Genomic DNA, 16,757 nt, shown 5'->3' with positions numbered 1-16,757 from the left:
TTGAGAGATGCCGGTGCTGTGGATGTGTATATGACGAATCAGAAGGAAATCAAAATTTCATTCAGATAGACAAGCTTATGTGTAAACGATGAAGTGAAAATTATTTTTATTTGAGGTGTTTTCAACATTTTCAAATTGTTTAAAGAGATATTTCTTTGCAAAGAAACTTTTGTTCGCTACTTAGCTAGTATCTTAGCTTGTATTGCAAGCTAAAAAAAGCTCAATCCCAACATGGGGCCTTTCAGTGTGGAGTTAGCATGTTCTTCCTTTTTGAACAGACTTACAGAATTTTGATTTGCATGCTAATGTTAACATAACTAACGAACCAGTTTGAATACTTTTAAACTGGTAATCAATAAATATGAGTGGCTTCTGTATTGTGTTTGTTTTTGCTTCATCCAAACCTTAAATGCCACAAGTTGCATGTTTCCAATTCAGTTTAAAGCAGCTGTAAATGTCAAGTTCAACATTTTAGATGTTCTTCTTGTGCTCTCTTGCAGTGCCTTAGCATTCTGCACATGATGTTAGCTGGAGGGACATTTGCCATGCTGTCATGTGATTTGGTTCAACACCTCCAAGACGGCCCGCAGGGCATCAAACCGCCTGGGCTCGGGGTGACTTGCTCACACCATATGGTAACATGCTGCTGTGACCCCACCTGCCTGTTCAATATCAGCGCAGGAACTGATGCAGGTTTGAATACATTTCAGTCAAATCGTTTACCTTCAAATACATCTCAGATACTTTCTTGGTGGGAACACTAGGTTCATAAACAGCATTTTTGATCCTAATGAAATCAGCGTGATATTTGTCATATCATGAGGGAAAGACACCGCTCCCACGCTGCTCACATTTCCTGGTGACTTGCTTGTGGCGTCGTCTTCACCTGTGTGAATTTCTAAACTCCCTGAATGAGCATATTGTGTGTTGGAAGGCACATTTACTTGATGATTCTAATCCCATGTCAGTCCATATCTAAAGAAACACTCCACCTTCGAGGACTGCCAAGTGTGTGCAGTGGTGCACATAAACCCATCTTTCCCAATCCTACACAGGTTCCTAATCCTAGAAGATCACGCAGAACCATGTCTGAAGTGTGACTGAGTGGAAGCCAGCATCATTTTTCTGTTATTGTCGCTCACATCATAATCGTTCCTGCCGTGAATCAGCAGTATGTCATGCTTCTGTAACCTTTGATTGATGCCTGATACACTTTTTTTTAATTCAAAAGATAACTATTTGTTATCTTACTCTCAAATTTTGCATGACGGTCCAACATTCTGGACCTTCACTGTTTTTCATTCAGGTTTTTTTTTTGTTTTTTTTTACCGAGTTCTACCTAACAGCAAAAAAAAAAAATAGCCCTTGTCAAAGCTAATCACACATGTTAGACAGTAAGGACGATTAACACATCAGGTCTGTCTGCAGCTATTCATAGCTTCTACAGTAGCATCTGTCTAAAGGTTCCTTATGCATTGAAATATCATATAAGCTACTGTAATCATAAAGCATGCATTTTGAACAGTACAAAAAAAACATCAGTCAAAGCTGAGTAGGCAGTAAAACAAACTGAGAACAAGCAGGAGCCAGCATCCTATTTATAAATCAGGTATTGTGGCTGATCTGATTATTTTCCTCAGTATTTGACCGTGAAGGATTCATTTCAGTGTTCTTGTGTCAAAAATAGCCATTTGTGTTCTCATTTGCAAGTAATGGATTCAAATAGATCCTGTGATGTGGAACAATTTTATTGATTTATCTTGTTTAGGAACAGCAAACTCAACAGTGTGGAATGAGCCTCATTTCATCTGTTATGTTTCATACAGCACATTTTTAACATTTTTTCATTCCAAACAATATGAAACGACTATGACTTCTGCTAGACATTGATTTTTTTATTTTTTTTTGGTTAAAAACTTTTGCTTTTATGCCGCTTCATGCAGCTCTAACAGCTGTTCTGTTTGTTGGCCATCTCTCAGAGGCTTTTAACGAGAATGGCTACGCTCTCACCTTTGAGGCCAACATAATAATTCTGTGTAACTCAGCTGTTAGAACATGTCGTGTGTGGGTTGCAGTCATTTGAACTAAATAAATGTTGTGTTGTGTTCCATTATGCATGAAAATCTCTGACTATGTACTTACTCCAGCACCTGTAGTCAGGGCTCTGTGATAATACACATAAAGTGAGCGAGTCATGGGCTGTGACTATCAAAAGCCAAAAGGTATAATTTCATGTTAAAACATGCTTGTTTGGCATTTTCTTTATATTAAATTTCACAGAGATTACAGTTTTGATCTTATTCACTGCATTACTTTTCAATCTATTCACCAGAGGCAGTTTTGAAGTTGGAGAGAGATTTGAAAGAAAGTCAGGTAGAGGCTCACAGTGTCTCACTAAGCCTGTGACAAAAAGACACTGAGATGTGCTGTGTCTTTCCTGATCCACAGGGACCGGGAAAGTAGGCCATGCTGGGTGTCAGACTGCTACGAGGATCAGGACGCTCATGTTGTTGACTTGTATTCAAAGTTCCTTTTCACACTAGGATGTCAAGAATCTGAGCGAAGGAGAAAGATTTTAAATAGTCCTCACACAAATATAGGTCATATGTTCAGAAGTGTGGCTTTCCAGCTGAATAACAAGTCACGTTGTGTCATTCTGGAACACCCAGCCTTTTAATAAATCATTTTTTTTCTGGTGATGAAAGTTGAACTATTCACCTATTTTATCAAAAAAATATATATATAAAGAAAGGAACAGAGAAAATCACACAGGAGGCTGAATACGATATGAATAATAGTAAAATAAATTCACTTGTGGTACATCTGGTACCGACAAGTCACAACAGGAATATTAAGGTGATGTAGCTCAAGAAGAAATTTCTAATTTTAGAACGGCAGATCCACTTCGTGGAGACGAGGATTTAGAAGGCAGGATGAGAATCTGCACACTGAAAAATAACCTCCAACTGTAGGACACACGGTCCATAATTTACCATCTTAAATGTTGTAGAAATAATTTTGTGCGCGTCCACCAAACATAACTGGGGAAGCGATTAGGCCATTAAACGGAACTCACGCCGCGGTCTGACCGACAACCATTTGACTAATATTTAATTAGATAAGGCTGAATGTTGACAAACTGCGCGTCCGCATGCCTCCAGCGCGCAGATGACCCTGATAAAGACTGAGGCTCCACAACAGCCAGGAGACGCCGAGGCTCATCACGTGTTGTTTGTCCCTCCCGGGGTCCCGCTCCACTCCATCATGACTTCTAATCAGACGGCGAATCGCTGGAGCGCCCCCACGACGCCGAGGCGCGCCATGCGAGCGCACACCCAACCCGGCTTTGACTCGGATTGGATGGAGGGAGTGGTGGCTGCGGACGGAGTCACTGGATTGGTAGAGTTCAGCGCCAAAGTTGTTGACTCATAACTGAACGGTTCCTCTGCATCCGTCACAGCACGGAGCTGTCCAGGGCTGCTGGTGCTGACACTCACAGCTTCCGACAGTTCCTTGGAGTAATTTTTTCCCCCCCGTTTTAGCGTTTTGACAGCTCCCACTGAGCCTTTGAAAGTCGCTCATATAACATTTTTCACGCGTTTTGTTTTAAGCGACATTTGTAATTTCATCCACCGTCGGTACTCCGCACCAGAGCGCGCCAAGCTTTCAACTTCTTAACCCGATCCAACAGAGGACTCTTCGAAGCGCAGCCATGGCTTTCATGGTGAAACACGTGGTGGGGGGGCAGCTGAAGAACCTGACGGGCGGACTGACGGAGGAAAAACCCGAAGCTGAGAAAACTGAAGCCGCAGCGCAGGGGATGACACAAGAGGAATTTGAACAATATCAGCAACAGTTAGAAGAGGAAAAGTAAGGCAATCATCCAAACTTGTAAATGTGAAGTTTTATTTAAGATATTTTATTGACAAAGCTGTGGAAACATTGTTTAAGCGGTGCGCTTTCGTGTGTGAATAGAGGAGCGCTCCCAGTGCGCCGCGCACTTTTTTACGCGTCAGTGCATGAAGAGGAGCGCTCTGCACACAGCTGCTGCCCGCGTCCAGGGAGCGCTTCTCCGTTTACATTCCGTGATTCCTGAAACTACTCTTCCATGGAAATGTCGACGGTGATTCGAAGGGTAACTCGTGTTCCCATCACTGTGCATGCCGCTGAAGCATGACTCACACGGTGGAAGTCATTAAAGTGGGTATCTGGGTATTATCGCGTAAAAGTAAATACAACTCGATGATTGAGGCATGTTGTTTCTTATCCGTTTAAACCGTATTCCATGGGTTAGTTACTATCGGTAGTTGGGATTACTTATCAATAAAACATATTCTAAGGGTAAAAAAGAAGACTACTTGAATTTGGAAAGAACTGGCTCTTTTATATCTCAAAATTAAACGATCAGTTTTCATTATATAATATATATATATATATATATATATATATATATATATATATATATATATATATATAGAGAGAGAGAGAGAGAGAGAGAGAGAGAGAGAGAGAGAGAGAGAGAGAGAGAGAGAGAGAGAGAGAATGATTTTGAGTTTTATTGGTTTGTATTGTTTTTACAATTGAATTTCTTTTCCTGTTTCAAATATATTTTACTCCCTGCGCCACTGGACGACAGAATAAGGCACAAGGTCATTTGGAGTTCACCCAGCAGCCACCATTGATTAGAGTGATGCTTCCCTAAATAAGGACTCCACATCAGATATCAAATGTTCAACATGCTGGTTATACAATAAGTTTTGTAGAATAAAAAAAAAAATAGACCAGAGCTTTAAATAAAAATAGTTTAAATAAAAATAGTGGTTTATTATTTTGTAGAATGCTGTTACAATACAGACATTTAAAGCAGGACTACATGTTCTTTGGGTGTAAGACCATACTGACATAATAATTCAATTTTTTCCAATCCCTGGCTCGTCAGGCTATGTTGAACACTTTTATCCAGAGTGCTTCATGTTTGAAATGTGAAGCACGAGTGGGAAGTGTAGTCCTAACTGGCAGCATTACCAGGCAGCTCAGCCCACTTAGCCCTACAGGAAACATGGCAAGATGCTTAATGCTCTGCCATAACAATGTGACCTTCAGCAGAAGTGAGTTATTAGTCAGGGGTGCTAAACGTGAGCATAGATCACTGAGAAGCACATACTGCTCATGTTAAAGCAGGATAAGGTCAAGGAGGGTAGAGTCGCTCTCGCTGACTTGTCACATGGAGACATTTCATCACCCTCAGCACCGAGGCCACAAGGACAACCTTGGTCATCTGACGCCCTTGAGAAGAGAAGGTATAAAGCTCTGCTTGTCAGATGCAAGTGAGCAGCGTGTGGGCCTGTGGATTATTTGGCTTGTTGCCCTTTCACAATAATACAAAGTGAACTCAGGCTCATACAGACGACATCTGAGTGCTGCGTCTCCACATGAAGTGACCTCCCTGACACTCTGTACAAACACAGCACCCCCCAGTTTTAAGATGGTGACATTGGCCTCTATAGTGTACAATGCAACCTCTGCCAATGACGAATGTCATCCAAGGCGTTCACTTTATTAAAAGCTCCTGCTGTATTTGAAAATATCTTTTCAATGCATTCATGCTACATCTGCAAGGCTGCTAAAGCCTCACGCCAGGTTGCTGTCTCGCGATGCTTGTGGCATTCAATCAAGTTTTTCACTTTACAAGAGACATTTATGAACTACAATGGGGCCATAAATATTGTAGTGATGTCGAGGAGAGAGCATTACCAGCATCCTGCCCTCTGCTGGAGCCATCACACAGTGTAGGACAGATGGTTTGACAGTTTTAGAGACTAAAGACAACAGGCTGACGGAACAGATGTGATTTCTTCAGATGCAATATAAAGAATTTTGGAAATGCCTAAAAAACTCTGATGAGAAGTGAGGCTTAAAAGGATTATTGAAATTGCTAGTGTGCCATCACTCACTTCTAGTGTGACTCACCACAAACTGACAGTTTTGCAAAGACAGTTATGAATCTGTTTTAGTGTTTTACTCTTATGTTAGTCATAGAAGTGCTGTTGAACAAGCAGATGCTCATATCAGCTAATGAGGTAAATCCAAGATATGCATGGATGGGTTGGCAGTAAAATAGGGGAGCAATAGTGAGCGTGCAGTTAGTAGGTTACCTCTCCTAGTCCGCATCCCAAAAGGACTAAAATCCCTCAGAGGAACCTTTGACTGACAGGATGCTGCATCTGGGGCTCCAAACATAAGCTTGCATTTTACTCCACAGCATTACACTGCTGTTGCTCCACCTTATTCCGTCTTGACACTCTGTAGTTAGCATTAAGAGGACACGTGGTAAAGCTAATCTCTGCAGTTTAAATCCAGAAATCCTTATGATGTTCTTAAAACATAATTGCAATATTAAGCATCCATTTCCTCAATTTTCTGGCAAAATATGTGTGTTATATTCAGTAAAATATTCACCTTAAATAACGGTTAATGTTGCTGTTTAAACTATTTCTGCAGGTGAAAGCATACACAGATTATTATGTCCTTTTTTTTTCTTTTTTTTTTTTTACATGCAACCAAACAAAAATCATGTTGTCTTGCAGACAGGAACGAGAAGCTAGTTTTGCCCAGAAGAAAGCTGAGCGAGCCACAGTACGAAGTCATTTCCGAGAAAAGTACCGACTACCAAAGGTAAAAAAAAATTAAAAAATCTACAGTGTTCTAAATTAGCCATCTTTCTTTTACTAAAAACTGATGTATCTACTGACGTATCTAGAACGAGACAGATGAGACCCAGATCCAGCAGGCAGGGGAGGATGTGGTCCTGCCCACGGAGCTGGCTAAGATGATTGCTGAGGATAACCAGGAGGAAACACACAAGCAGTCGGTGCTGGGCCAGCTGTCAAATATCCAGAATGTGGACATCGACCAGCTGAAAGACAAAGCCCAGGCCACGCTGGAAGACCTCAAAAAGCAGACGGAGAATTGCAGTCTCATGTGATTTGGCTGACTCGATGTCCCAAGAGATTAGAGTTTTACTTGCACAAATATTTTTTTAGAGGCAGAGCTGCTCTGGAGGTAGAAATATTCTTATTGCTTTGGTAGAACGTCAGTTAACAGTGCTACATAATAAAAGCTATTCTAGCTGTGCAAGATGAGACACCCTGTAGAAGAAAAAGTAAAATCTGATATAATGAAAGCCAGGGCTTGTCTTACCATCCAGAATTTTCAAAAACCTTTACAAAAAAATCATGAATGTCATTCATTTATTTATTCAAAAATAGTCATCTAACATCTGAAAGGCACCTCTGGCTTTTCCCACTGACATTGAACCAATGACATTATTTCTGCCTGTAGATCAAGTCCTGCCCCGATAAATATTTGTCTGTTGAATCCTTTACTCCCTTCGTTCCCTATCCTTCCTCCCTCTCTGTACCTCCCATCATCGGCTATGACGCAGTATGATTCTGCAGTACATGTCTCAGGTTTGTGTTCGGGTTTCCGTCAAATCCAGACACACGGCAGACGATTTCACTGATGAACTCAGGCGCCTTTAACAACGGAGGATCAGTGAGATCAGCTGCTGGGTGGGAAACGAAACACATTCATAAAAGACACTATCATATGTCAGGAAGCCATAAATGTGGTATGCTGAGTCTTAAGGTTTTGGTTATATTTTGGTTATTATAGCGAAACTAAACTGACAAAGTAGTGTGTGGAGTCATTTGTTTTCCATGTACAAAAGCACAAGATATTAGAAATGGGCAATATTATTAATCAGGGGCAACAAATGAGACTTACTAATGTGAGCCCTGGGGTTTCCTGAGGTAATCTTTCTGTAATGTGATTTAATCTTAGTTTTAACATTTTCCTATATCTACTATTTCTGTACTCTGTGCCTCAGACGTCCATACATGGTTGTCTCCTCTATCGCCCCAATATATGTAACCTCTTTCCAATGAAGACTGGCCTTTGTCTCTGTGAGTTTCTTCAGAAGGTTTCTTTATTTACATGTAATTAAAAGCAACAAGTCATCGTGAGTAAGCAGGAGTTGTGTGTCATGTCAGGGCGCCATAGATCTGCTGCAGTGTGTATGTTGCTCTTTACGGTTAAGTGTGCACAGCCTCTATGCTTCCAAACAAAAACCTCAATATCAACTGCAAAAGGGAGTACGGTTCGAGCTGCATCCAGAGGTTAAAATATAAAAGCTGCTCAAATGAAAGACGTGTAAATGCATTAGAAGTCGTATGCCAAAGCCTCTGTTTGTCCAATGTAAAGGAAATGGCACAAATATGTCATAACTGTGTTAATAGTGGCGCAAATATAAGTCCACATACAAATATCTGTGTTGTAAGATGTACCTGTATCTGCTGTTCACCTATACTATCTGGAGCAGGTCGTTTTTCACTCCGATATCATCAAGTCCCTGCTTCTTGTAGTGTTGTCGACTGTCACATGACCTTTGACCCGTCCTCCATCTCATTGACCCCTGTGTGTCTCAGTGGTGGCTTTTTGTGCTGGTGGATTTGTGGTGTTTAGTCGATATGATGCGTCAAGTAGAGTCTATGTAAAAAAGAAAAAAAAAACAAACCCTGTGGCTGGCTGTCGTGTTTCACAGCACGCTGTCACTGTGGGCTCACTGTGTAACTGAGTGTTCTGTTGGTGTTGTTTTCTAGCTAAGCATAAGTGAAGGGAGGTCAATCTAGAGGGGATACTGTTGGTTACGTTAACTACATATATGCTACATTTAACCAGAGTTTGATGTATGTAGCAGTGAGAGTGACGTCTGTCCACACTTTGATTCCTGTTACAGCTTTACTGCCAAAACATGCTTGTCTTCAGTTACGCAATGATTAAAGAAGTCTTAATTTTACATTTAATTCAACAGGAAGTATTTTCTTTTGATTGTATTTTATTTTATTTTATTTATTTATTTATGCTTTAGGTGCCACACTTCCACATGCAACACTTTCTGGTAGAGTGTTTTGACTTTTGCTTTTTTTTTTTTATTGTCATGTGGTAGATGAACAATATCTCCAGAATATTTCAATTATATAAAGCAGAGGAAAAGTTGCAATAAGACCTTTTTTTAAAAAAAAAAAACAACTACTGGAATCTGTCGTGTTTTATCATGAAATATTATTGTCGGGTGGAACAGAAGCCATAAAGCAAACTGTTTACTATGTATGAGTGTGTGATTAAAAAAATTAATCCAATAACACATCTATAATACTGATAGTACTGTATACAAAATGGTTTTTTGTTTTTTTGTTTTTTTAGTGTCGTTATCCCGTGGAACAGATTTTCTTTTCAGGAAACAGCTGCCTTGGCAAGTACCTTCCTCTTGTTCTCTGACTGTTTCGTCATTTCAAAGTATCTCTATCAACGTGTCTTTGAAAGATCTTCGGTGACATGGAGTTTTGACTGCAATAAACTGATTTTTAAGATAATGACCGTCTTTTCTGTTTTGTGTGATCGTACAACCAGAACACCAGATGGAGACAAAAATGCACTTTGTCCAGAAACATTCAGCTGCAGACTGAGACTGACAGGAGGGGATGTCAGAGGAGGACCCGTATTGAAAGATCAAGTTAGAGTTTCATTCATAGGGAAAACATCCTGATTCAGTGGCGACAGCTGGTGATGGAGTCACAGTATAACTAATATAACCTCTGGTAAGAAATAATTCCTAACCAATGCCCTGATGGTACAGTGTGTTGAACGAGACCAGTATCATACATCCATACAGGTCCTGACTGTCTGCTATGACCTCTTTAAAACAAGTTGTACCTCAATGCTATGCTACAGGTCTGAAGATGATTGCACTGATGAAGGAGAGCTGGCATCCCTGACTTGTTCCCACCATGTATAAAATGAAGAGGATATGGACACTCTAATGAAATAAAGATGATTATTCAAATTTAAAGAGGTACTAAAAACGATTTATTTTTATGACACAAACTACCCAAACACATTTGTTTACCTCAGATTTGAGGCCTGGGGGGGTTGGGGTGAGGGTATGGATGAATCTGATTTTGTGAACTGGCACAGTCAGTCAGTGGGGGAAGACTTGGAACAGCTTTGCAAGGAATAAAAACAAGTTAGTTACCATTTCAATAGCAAAAAGGGCCTGGGCTATTGCTGGTTCTCAAGTGTGGTGTGAAAGGGGATAGCTGTAAAATATATTGATGCTGAAACCCCTCTCTATTGGTAGGACGCAATGCGTGGACAATCTGCCGCCTGGAAACACACTGTGCCACTGCATGGCCAGTCTGACACAATTGGGTGAAACGGGCCAGAAAACACTATTCTCTCCCATTCTTTTCTGTCAATCGGGCTTACAAATTCTGCAGAATGAGAGGCAGGGCAAGGAGAGGGGGGAAGAGCGACAATTAGGGAGAAGTGAACCCCCCCCCCCCTCCAGTGGCGAGGCGGTTATGGCAGAGGTCTACCTCTGTTTATGGTGAAACGGGAACAGATCTGTTTGTGCGCGCTGAAAGTTGAAGCAGTGAAGTTGCAGATGTTGAGCTCCTTGCTGAGGAATGCGCTTTGCAAGCCCCCCACCCCCACCCCCACCCCCCTGCCCCCTTCTACTTGTGTCCTGCTGCAAAAGGAGACCACACAGATCATAGATCCTGGGTTACAGGGAGGGAAAATCGTAAACTGTTTTTTTTTTTTAATCCAGGCTATCTCGTCATATACTTAGAGGATTTGTGTCCTGCAGTGGGGCTGGGAATGGGTCCCACGGGCTGACTCCTCAATGACGACCAATCGGTGACCAGGATCGTAAATGAGAGAGGGGGGTTTCTTTCTTTTTTAGACAGAAGGAGGGGTGTTGTGGGGAAATGCTCGGCGGACCGTGAAGCGTAACAGCGAGAAGAGGAACAAAGACGCACGTAGCGGGGGCGAAACGCAACAGATAGGAGCCTCTTCCAGATTAAAATAAATAAATAAATAAATAACCAGGATGCGGGTGTGGATGTTTAAAAGTACTGGAACTACGAAGAATCGAAAGAACCATCGACGACAGAGATGAATTCAAGTTTACAAACTTAATTTGATGACTGGATGGAGTGCGCGTTAACTTTGGAGAGGATTGCTGCGCGTTTCGGTGTCCAGCTCAGATCCGCACTGGTGGCATGGAGGAGACACAGGCTGCACTTTTTTTTTGAACGGATATACTTCTCGGAATTACTATTTAACTTCACTGTTTCCCCCTTTTTTCTTTTCTTTTTTTGCAGCCACGTGTGACTCAGATCTTGTGTTACTCAAAACTCACCAAAGGGGGCACTTAATGTAACTTCATTTACGTGCGTCTTTTGTGACTAAGTGGGAAAGGGAACGCGTAATTTTTTTTTCTCTTGACTTGTTATAAATACGTGGATGGAATACTTTTGTGAACTAAAGTATTGAGAGCACCCATGCGTAAACTTACCTGATCCTAATGTGGTGGAGAAAGTGCACGTCACTAAACTAGAACTTTCATTCAAGCATGAAATGTTGGTGCAGCGCCCTGGCACTTCTCCCGTGGGTGCTGGTGGCCCTAGATGCCCAACTGGTCTGCTGGCAGGCGCTCCTCCGGTGCCACGAAGAGCCGGAGTGTGACCTTGCATACAGTCAGTATTTAGCAGCTTGTGAAGGGAACATCAGGGGAACGAGGAGACAGTGTCCCAGCCACTGCATCAACGCCCTGATCCGGCTGAATCACACCCGCAGCGGCCCGGATCTGGAGAACTGCGACTGCAATCAGGATCCGGAGTGCGTCGGCGCCAAGCGCGCCATCGAGCCGTGCCTCCCCCGGAGACATCCCAGCGATGCCGGTGGGATCGGGTGCATGGAGGCCCGCCAGCGCTGCGAGGAGGACCCCCACTGCCACGCCTCCCTCACGGCCTACTTGTCATACTGCGGGCAGCTGTTCAACGGCAGGAAATGCTCCCCCAGGTGTAAAGCCACCATTCAGCAGATGCTGTTCATCCCAAACGGCGTGCTGCTGAACCGCTGTGTTTGCGATGGGGTGGAGAGGCCTTTCTGTGAAGTGGTCAAGGAGAACATGAGCAAACTTTGTTCCATAGGGGACCACACAGTTATATCAGACCAGCCCGAGGTGGATGATGTGTATGAGGATGAAGATCATGACCCTAAAAATGACAAAGAGGAGATGGATATTGATCATTCCTCTGCTTCCCAGAGCTTTTCCAGCTGCATGGTGCTCCTATTTCTTCCTCTGGCATGGATATTATACTAATGTGATGTCCACTCGAAACATTTGTTGGATTTATAAATGTGAGAATGTCCGAGTGGGCCGATAACCCGGGGCTCCTTGAGAAGGGAAACACTATTTTCACCCCCAGGCCTCTGCCATCCTGTTCCTGTTGCTGGGTGACAAACAAGAGTGATTTATCTGCCTACTTCCTGGACATTTACATAGTGATCCTCCTTTATTCACACCAGTCTCCTGTGTGGAGGGTGACAAACAACAGCAATTTAAAAGCAAACAAATAGCAAAAATGATTTTCAGGTGATGATGCAAGGAAAGGAGCCAAGCCAGACTTTGTGTGCTTGTGTTTGTTTAGTTTGGTGTCAATGGTACTTGGAGTGTGGCTTTATTAAGACTTTAGACAAACATTGGAGCCATCCAGCCTCTGTTTGCTCTGCTCTCCACTTCAGGGGCCTCTATTGTTGCAGGAACCACACTTCAAATATTAGTGGGAACAGTAGATGAACAGTTGAGGGTGTGATCAAGTACTGGAATTAACTGAAGCACTTCTCTAGCCTGGAACCCCTCCCCCATACGGTGATTGTTTTATTGAACTTTTCCTGAGCCCCCCTCCCCGCCACTGCCACTCGACTTCCTCCACTTGTTATCAGGCCTTTGAAAGACATTCTGCCTTTATGGGTGCTTTCACACCAAAGCACCCATACGTCGACTCAAATAGATGAAGTTGCGTGAGGTGATTAACCAGGTATCAGTAGTCTGGTGTGAGCGGGGGAAACATGGGTAAATATATATTAATTATTATGTGAAGAGCGTGTTTCACATACGGGCGAAATTCAAACTATAAGCGTGAGTTGAGTTCATCTCGCAAACTACTAATAACACTTGTCAGAAGATGGATTTTGTATGTTTTGCGACTAAATAGTTGATAAAAACAATTTTTGCAATGAAGTCCTGAAATTTGTTAAATTATGTAGCGAGAATATAAAGAATTTGTATATTTAACAGTTATCTGCAGAAAGCTTACCCAGTGTCGGCCCACTCTTTCTTGCTTTTAATACAAAATAAGCAGGTAAATATAAGTCAGAGTTGTTCTATAAAGCCTGTCATGATTTGGAGTTTTTACAGAATGTTCCATGTGTGTGTGTGTGTGTGTCTGTGGGGGTTGGGGGGTGGGGTGTTATAATAAAAATGTTTATGAGCTAACATTGTGAAATGATGTGATTTGTCCACAGAGAGATAAAGAAAGAAAATAATGAGATTAAGAAAGTGTGCTACTCATCCTGAGAGCCTTCTCAAACTCATTTTTATATTGTTATCACGGTGTTACGGCAGATCTCTACATTCAGCCACAACTTTATTTTTAAATATATACATCAACACAGTCTTTGGTTCCGTAGAACCCTCATGAATACATTTAATGATGTGTTGGAATGAGGCATGCTAAAACTGTCATGTATGGAAAGTGAGTGTGCTGTAATCTGAAATAAACCTTTGTTTTTTTGTCACATAGCATTTATAAAAACACGAAAACAATTCAAGAGAAGATTGTTGTCCTGAAAGCCATAAATATCCGGGTTTTGAAGGCAGGTCTCTTCTCGGTACAGTGATAATGCCAAAAGAGAATTATGCCAGCATACTGTACATATTTACAGGACCTTTTTAAGATACTGTATACAACATTTGAAAGCCAAAAGCAGAATTTATTATTGACTTTTGTCTCAATTCAGCAAACTGACTCCAGAGTTAAGTTTTACATGTCTGTGTTTTACTGTCCAATAGTTAAAGGATTAGGTCAGTGTAACTGAAACCTGGAGAGGAATTTTAAGTGTCTAGTCATTGTGCAATAAATCCTCGTTGGAGCCAAAACTAAACAATGGTTGTACATTCACTTAGCTCAAATTACAATCCAACCAAAATTTTTTTTTGCAGAGGAAGGCAGACAGTAAGTCAGTGAAACATGGTTTTATCTGCCTAAAAGTATCAGATAGACATCTGCACTGTTCTGCCTATTCACAGATCGTGAAAACACCAAAGACTGGTGAAAGTGCTTCCAAACCCTTCGGTCGGTGCTCCTCTTTTCAGAGTAACTTTATTCACACCAGAACGATACAAAAGAAGAAGACAAGTAAATAAATAACCTAAAACAAAGGCTTGAAGTGTTTTCTAGCACAACCTGTCAAAGCTGACGGCCAAAAGGCACGACACCCTGGACCGGTCACCAGTTGATGGCAGCATTCATCAGCAGGATTACACAAAAAGTCGATGATGGATTTCCACAACATATGGTGGAAGGATGGAGGAAAGTCAAGAAAAGATTCTTTAACGACGTGTGTTTTTTAACACTGTTCCTAATAATGTAAAAACTAATGAACTAGTTTCCACAAAACCTAGCAGAGGCATGAAGCGTGGATCAGGGAGGACAGACATTCATGTTGGATTGTACGGCTCAGCGGAGGTATGCGAATGCAACTAATTTTGATTTTTAATTTTGTTTGTTACTGCAGTTAAAGGTGGAAAATCTCACCATCTCCATACCTAGAGACAGGGTCTGCATCGAGACAGAGAAAGAAAGTGACCTGCAGTTACAGTGCAGCACACCTTGGGGTTTTTTTTGTCCGATCTGTGTCAAGCAATGCCAGTCATCTTAAAGTCCTCCAACATACCACCCCACCCCAATTCTGGGAGCAAAATCAAAACAAACACGAGCAGAGCAGCCTTGGGGAGTTGGGTGTGTGGAGGGAACAGGGGGGGATACAGAGGCAGCACTGTGCTGAGCCCATTTTCTAAATTATCTGCAGTATATTCAACATTTCTCTGAAACAAACCCTCGACCCCGACTCTCTCTTCACCACTCCAGGGACTTAGGAGGCCCTTGTTTCTCAAAGGTAAGACGTTGTATTCTTGATAGTTATCGAGCCACAGTGATTAGTTGACCCGCTCCCTGTTGTCAGGGAATGGGGGCCTGGGGTGAAGGGCACCCAGTTTCTTAAGATCCACAATACAGAGAGCTCTTTTAATGGGTGACACTGATGCCAGTGTGACTCCACGGCTGTGGCATTAACAGCATCAACAGGGGCAAAGAGCGAGGGGAGACTGGAAGGGGAAAGGGTATTAAATAGTGTTGTTGGAGCTGCAGCAAAATGGAGGCCAATTAAAGCCACAATGCTGTAGGTTGTGGTTGGGGATAAGAGACCAGGGGCTCTCTGGGAGGATGAGGGAGGTGCATTAAGGTTTCCATTTTCGAATGTTCCTCTCTGGTATGCATTACTTTAAGGATTTCTCTGGCCTTTTTGAGGGAAATACAATTTGGCAGAACTCCCAAAAACAAGCAACAAAACAAGCATAAGGGTCAAAATTGAGTCCAAAATTTTCCTGGCAGCAAAATCCTCATGTCTTGATTAACGTGCTGAAGCTGAGCCAACAATATGGGCACATTGGCCCACCGGAGCCCCCTCTGCAGCACAGCTACACATGCAGATGGTTCATTCTCATCCTGGACTCAGGGGGCCGAGATGCTCTCTGTTCTTACTACACAATCTGGGAGTGATTTACACCTGGTGTCCAAGATGAACGTGATGCACCAACTGGTGGAACCTGGAAGGATTTAAATAACATCTATTAAACTACAGACAACTAATGGTGGACTCAGCATTTCACTGTACTTAAGAGAAATAGACAGATTTTTGCAAAAACTTATGGATCTTCTCAAGAAGTTGGCCTCAAACCACAAGTTAATGCAGACATCAGAAAGTTTAGGGCCCCTTAAACTGATTTAAAAACAACAACAAAAAAGAAGAATGTTCAAAATTGAAGTAGCTGAAATCTCTGGACCTGACTTTCTAGTACCGGTCGACATTTAAAAATGTGTTTTCTCCCACATTCAACTCCTTTGTAACAGCAAACCCAGAACAAACCAACATTTGTCAAACTTCACACATGCAGTTTTTGAAAATCATTACTTTCTGTAATTAAAGCTCATCAGGGCCATTTTCTAAGAGAACACATCTGCTTCAGATACACAGAAAACTTTATTAACTATCTGTTGTCACAGGTGGCACTACTCAGTGTCCCTCCATCCTCCTCTGAAGGCTTTTAAAAAAAATCTTAGGTTCTATTTGTTTGCATGGCTTGTCTGGAAAAACAGAGTGCAGCAGCAGTAATGCCACTATGTGTTACTATGATTATTTATTAAAAACTATTTATTATGTGTGGCAGAAGAGAAATGCACAATTAGAAGACTAAAGATGACATGTAGGGAGTTAATTGTATTCCATTAAATGGTGTACAGTTCTGGAAACTTTCAAACTTTGTTTCCAGTTTTCCAAACTTCTCTCAGAATCATAGTTATTGCATGTCCTGATTTTCCCATACCCCGCCTTCCTCTCTCCTCCCACTGTGGAAATGATCCAGCTGTTTCTGCAGAGCAGTCTTCCAGATGATGATGGCGAGGGGACCACGACGCTGCATAAATCTGTCAAGAGGCTCTGAAAGGCGAGCGCTTGCCTTGTGCTGTTGACAAAACATCCAGACTACAGACACTTCAGAGTTGTCATTT

At 42.0% G+C, this 16,757-nt stretch overlaps 2 protein-coding genes across 2 annotated transcripts; both read left to right on the top strand.

The window, feature by feature from the left end:
* Positions 1-3,401: 3,401 nt before the first annotated feature.
* cplx3b (complexin 3b) lies at positions 3,402-9,403 on the top strand. The gene is made up of 3 exons (XM_068317245.1): positions 3,402-3,870; positions 6,588-6,675; positions 6,761-9,403. The coding sequence occupies exons 1-3, from the start codon at positions 3,713-3,715 to the stop codon at positions 6,983-6,985; spliced, it is 471 nt and encodes a 156-aa protein (XP_068173346.1). The 5' UTR covers positions 3,402-3,712; the 3' UTR covers positions 6,986-9,403.
* Positions 9,404-10,736: 1,333 nt separating this feature from the next.
* Positions 10,737-13,947, top strand: si:ch1073-459b3.2 (growth arrest-specific protein 1). Its single transcript, XM_068316624.1, has one exon. The coding sequence runs from the start codon at positions 11,477-11,479 to the stop codon at positions 12,227-12,229; it is 753 nt and encodes a 250-aa protein (XP_068172725.1). The 5' UTR covers positions 10,737-11,476; the 3' UTR covers positions 12,230-13,947.
* Positions 13,948-16,757: the final 2,810 nt, after the last annotated feature.

This window comes from Antennarius striatus, chromosome 1 (assembly GCF_040054535.1).
Source record: "Antennarius striatus isolate MH-2024 chromosome 1, ASM4005453v1, whole genome shotgun sequence".
NCBI lineage: Eukaryota > Metazoa > Chordata > Actinopteri > Lophiiformes > Antennariidae > Antennarius > Antennarius striatus.
This window is presented reverse-complemented; position numbering and strand designations above follow the sequence as displayed.

Excerpts from the sequence above, each read along its gene's own strand:
- si:ch1073-459b3.2 (XM_068316624.1), top strand. The coding sequence starts at position 11,477 with ATGAAATGTTGGTGCAGCGCCCTGGCACTTCTCCCGTGGGTGCTGGTG.
- cplx3b (XM_068317245.1), top strand. The coding sequence starts at position 3,713 with ATGGCTTTCATGGTGAAACACGTGGTGGGGGGGCAGCTGAAGAACCTG. Across the intron at positions 3,871-6,587 it reads CAACAGTTAGAAGAGGAAAA|ACAGGAACGAGAAGCTAGTT; the intron begins GTAAGGCAATCA and ends GTTGTCTTGCAG. Across the intron at positions 6,676-6,760 it reads AAAAGTACCGACTACCAAAG|AACGAGACAGATGAGACCCA; the intron begins GTAAAAAAAAAT and ends TGACGTATCTAG.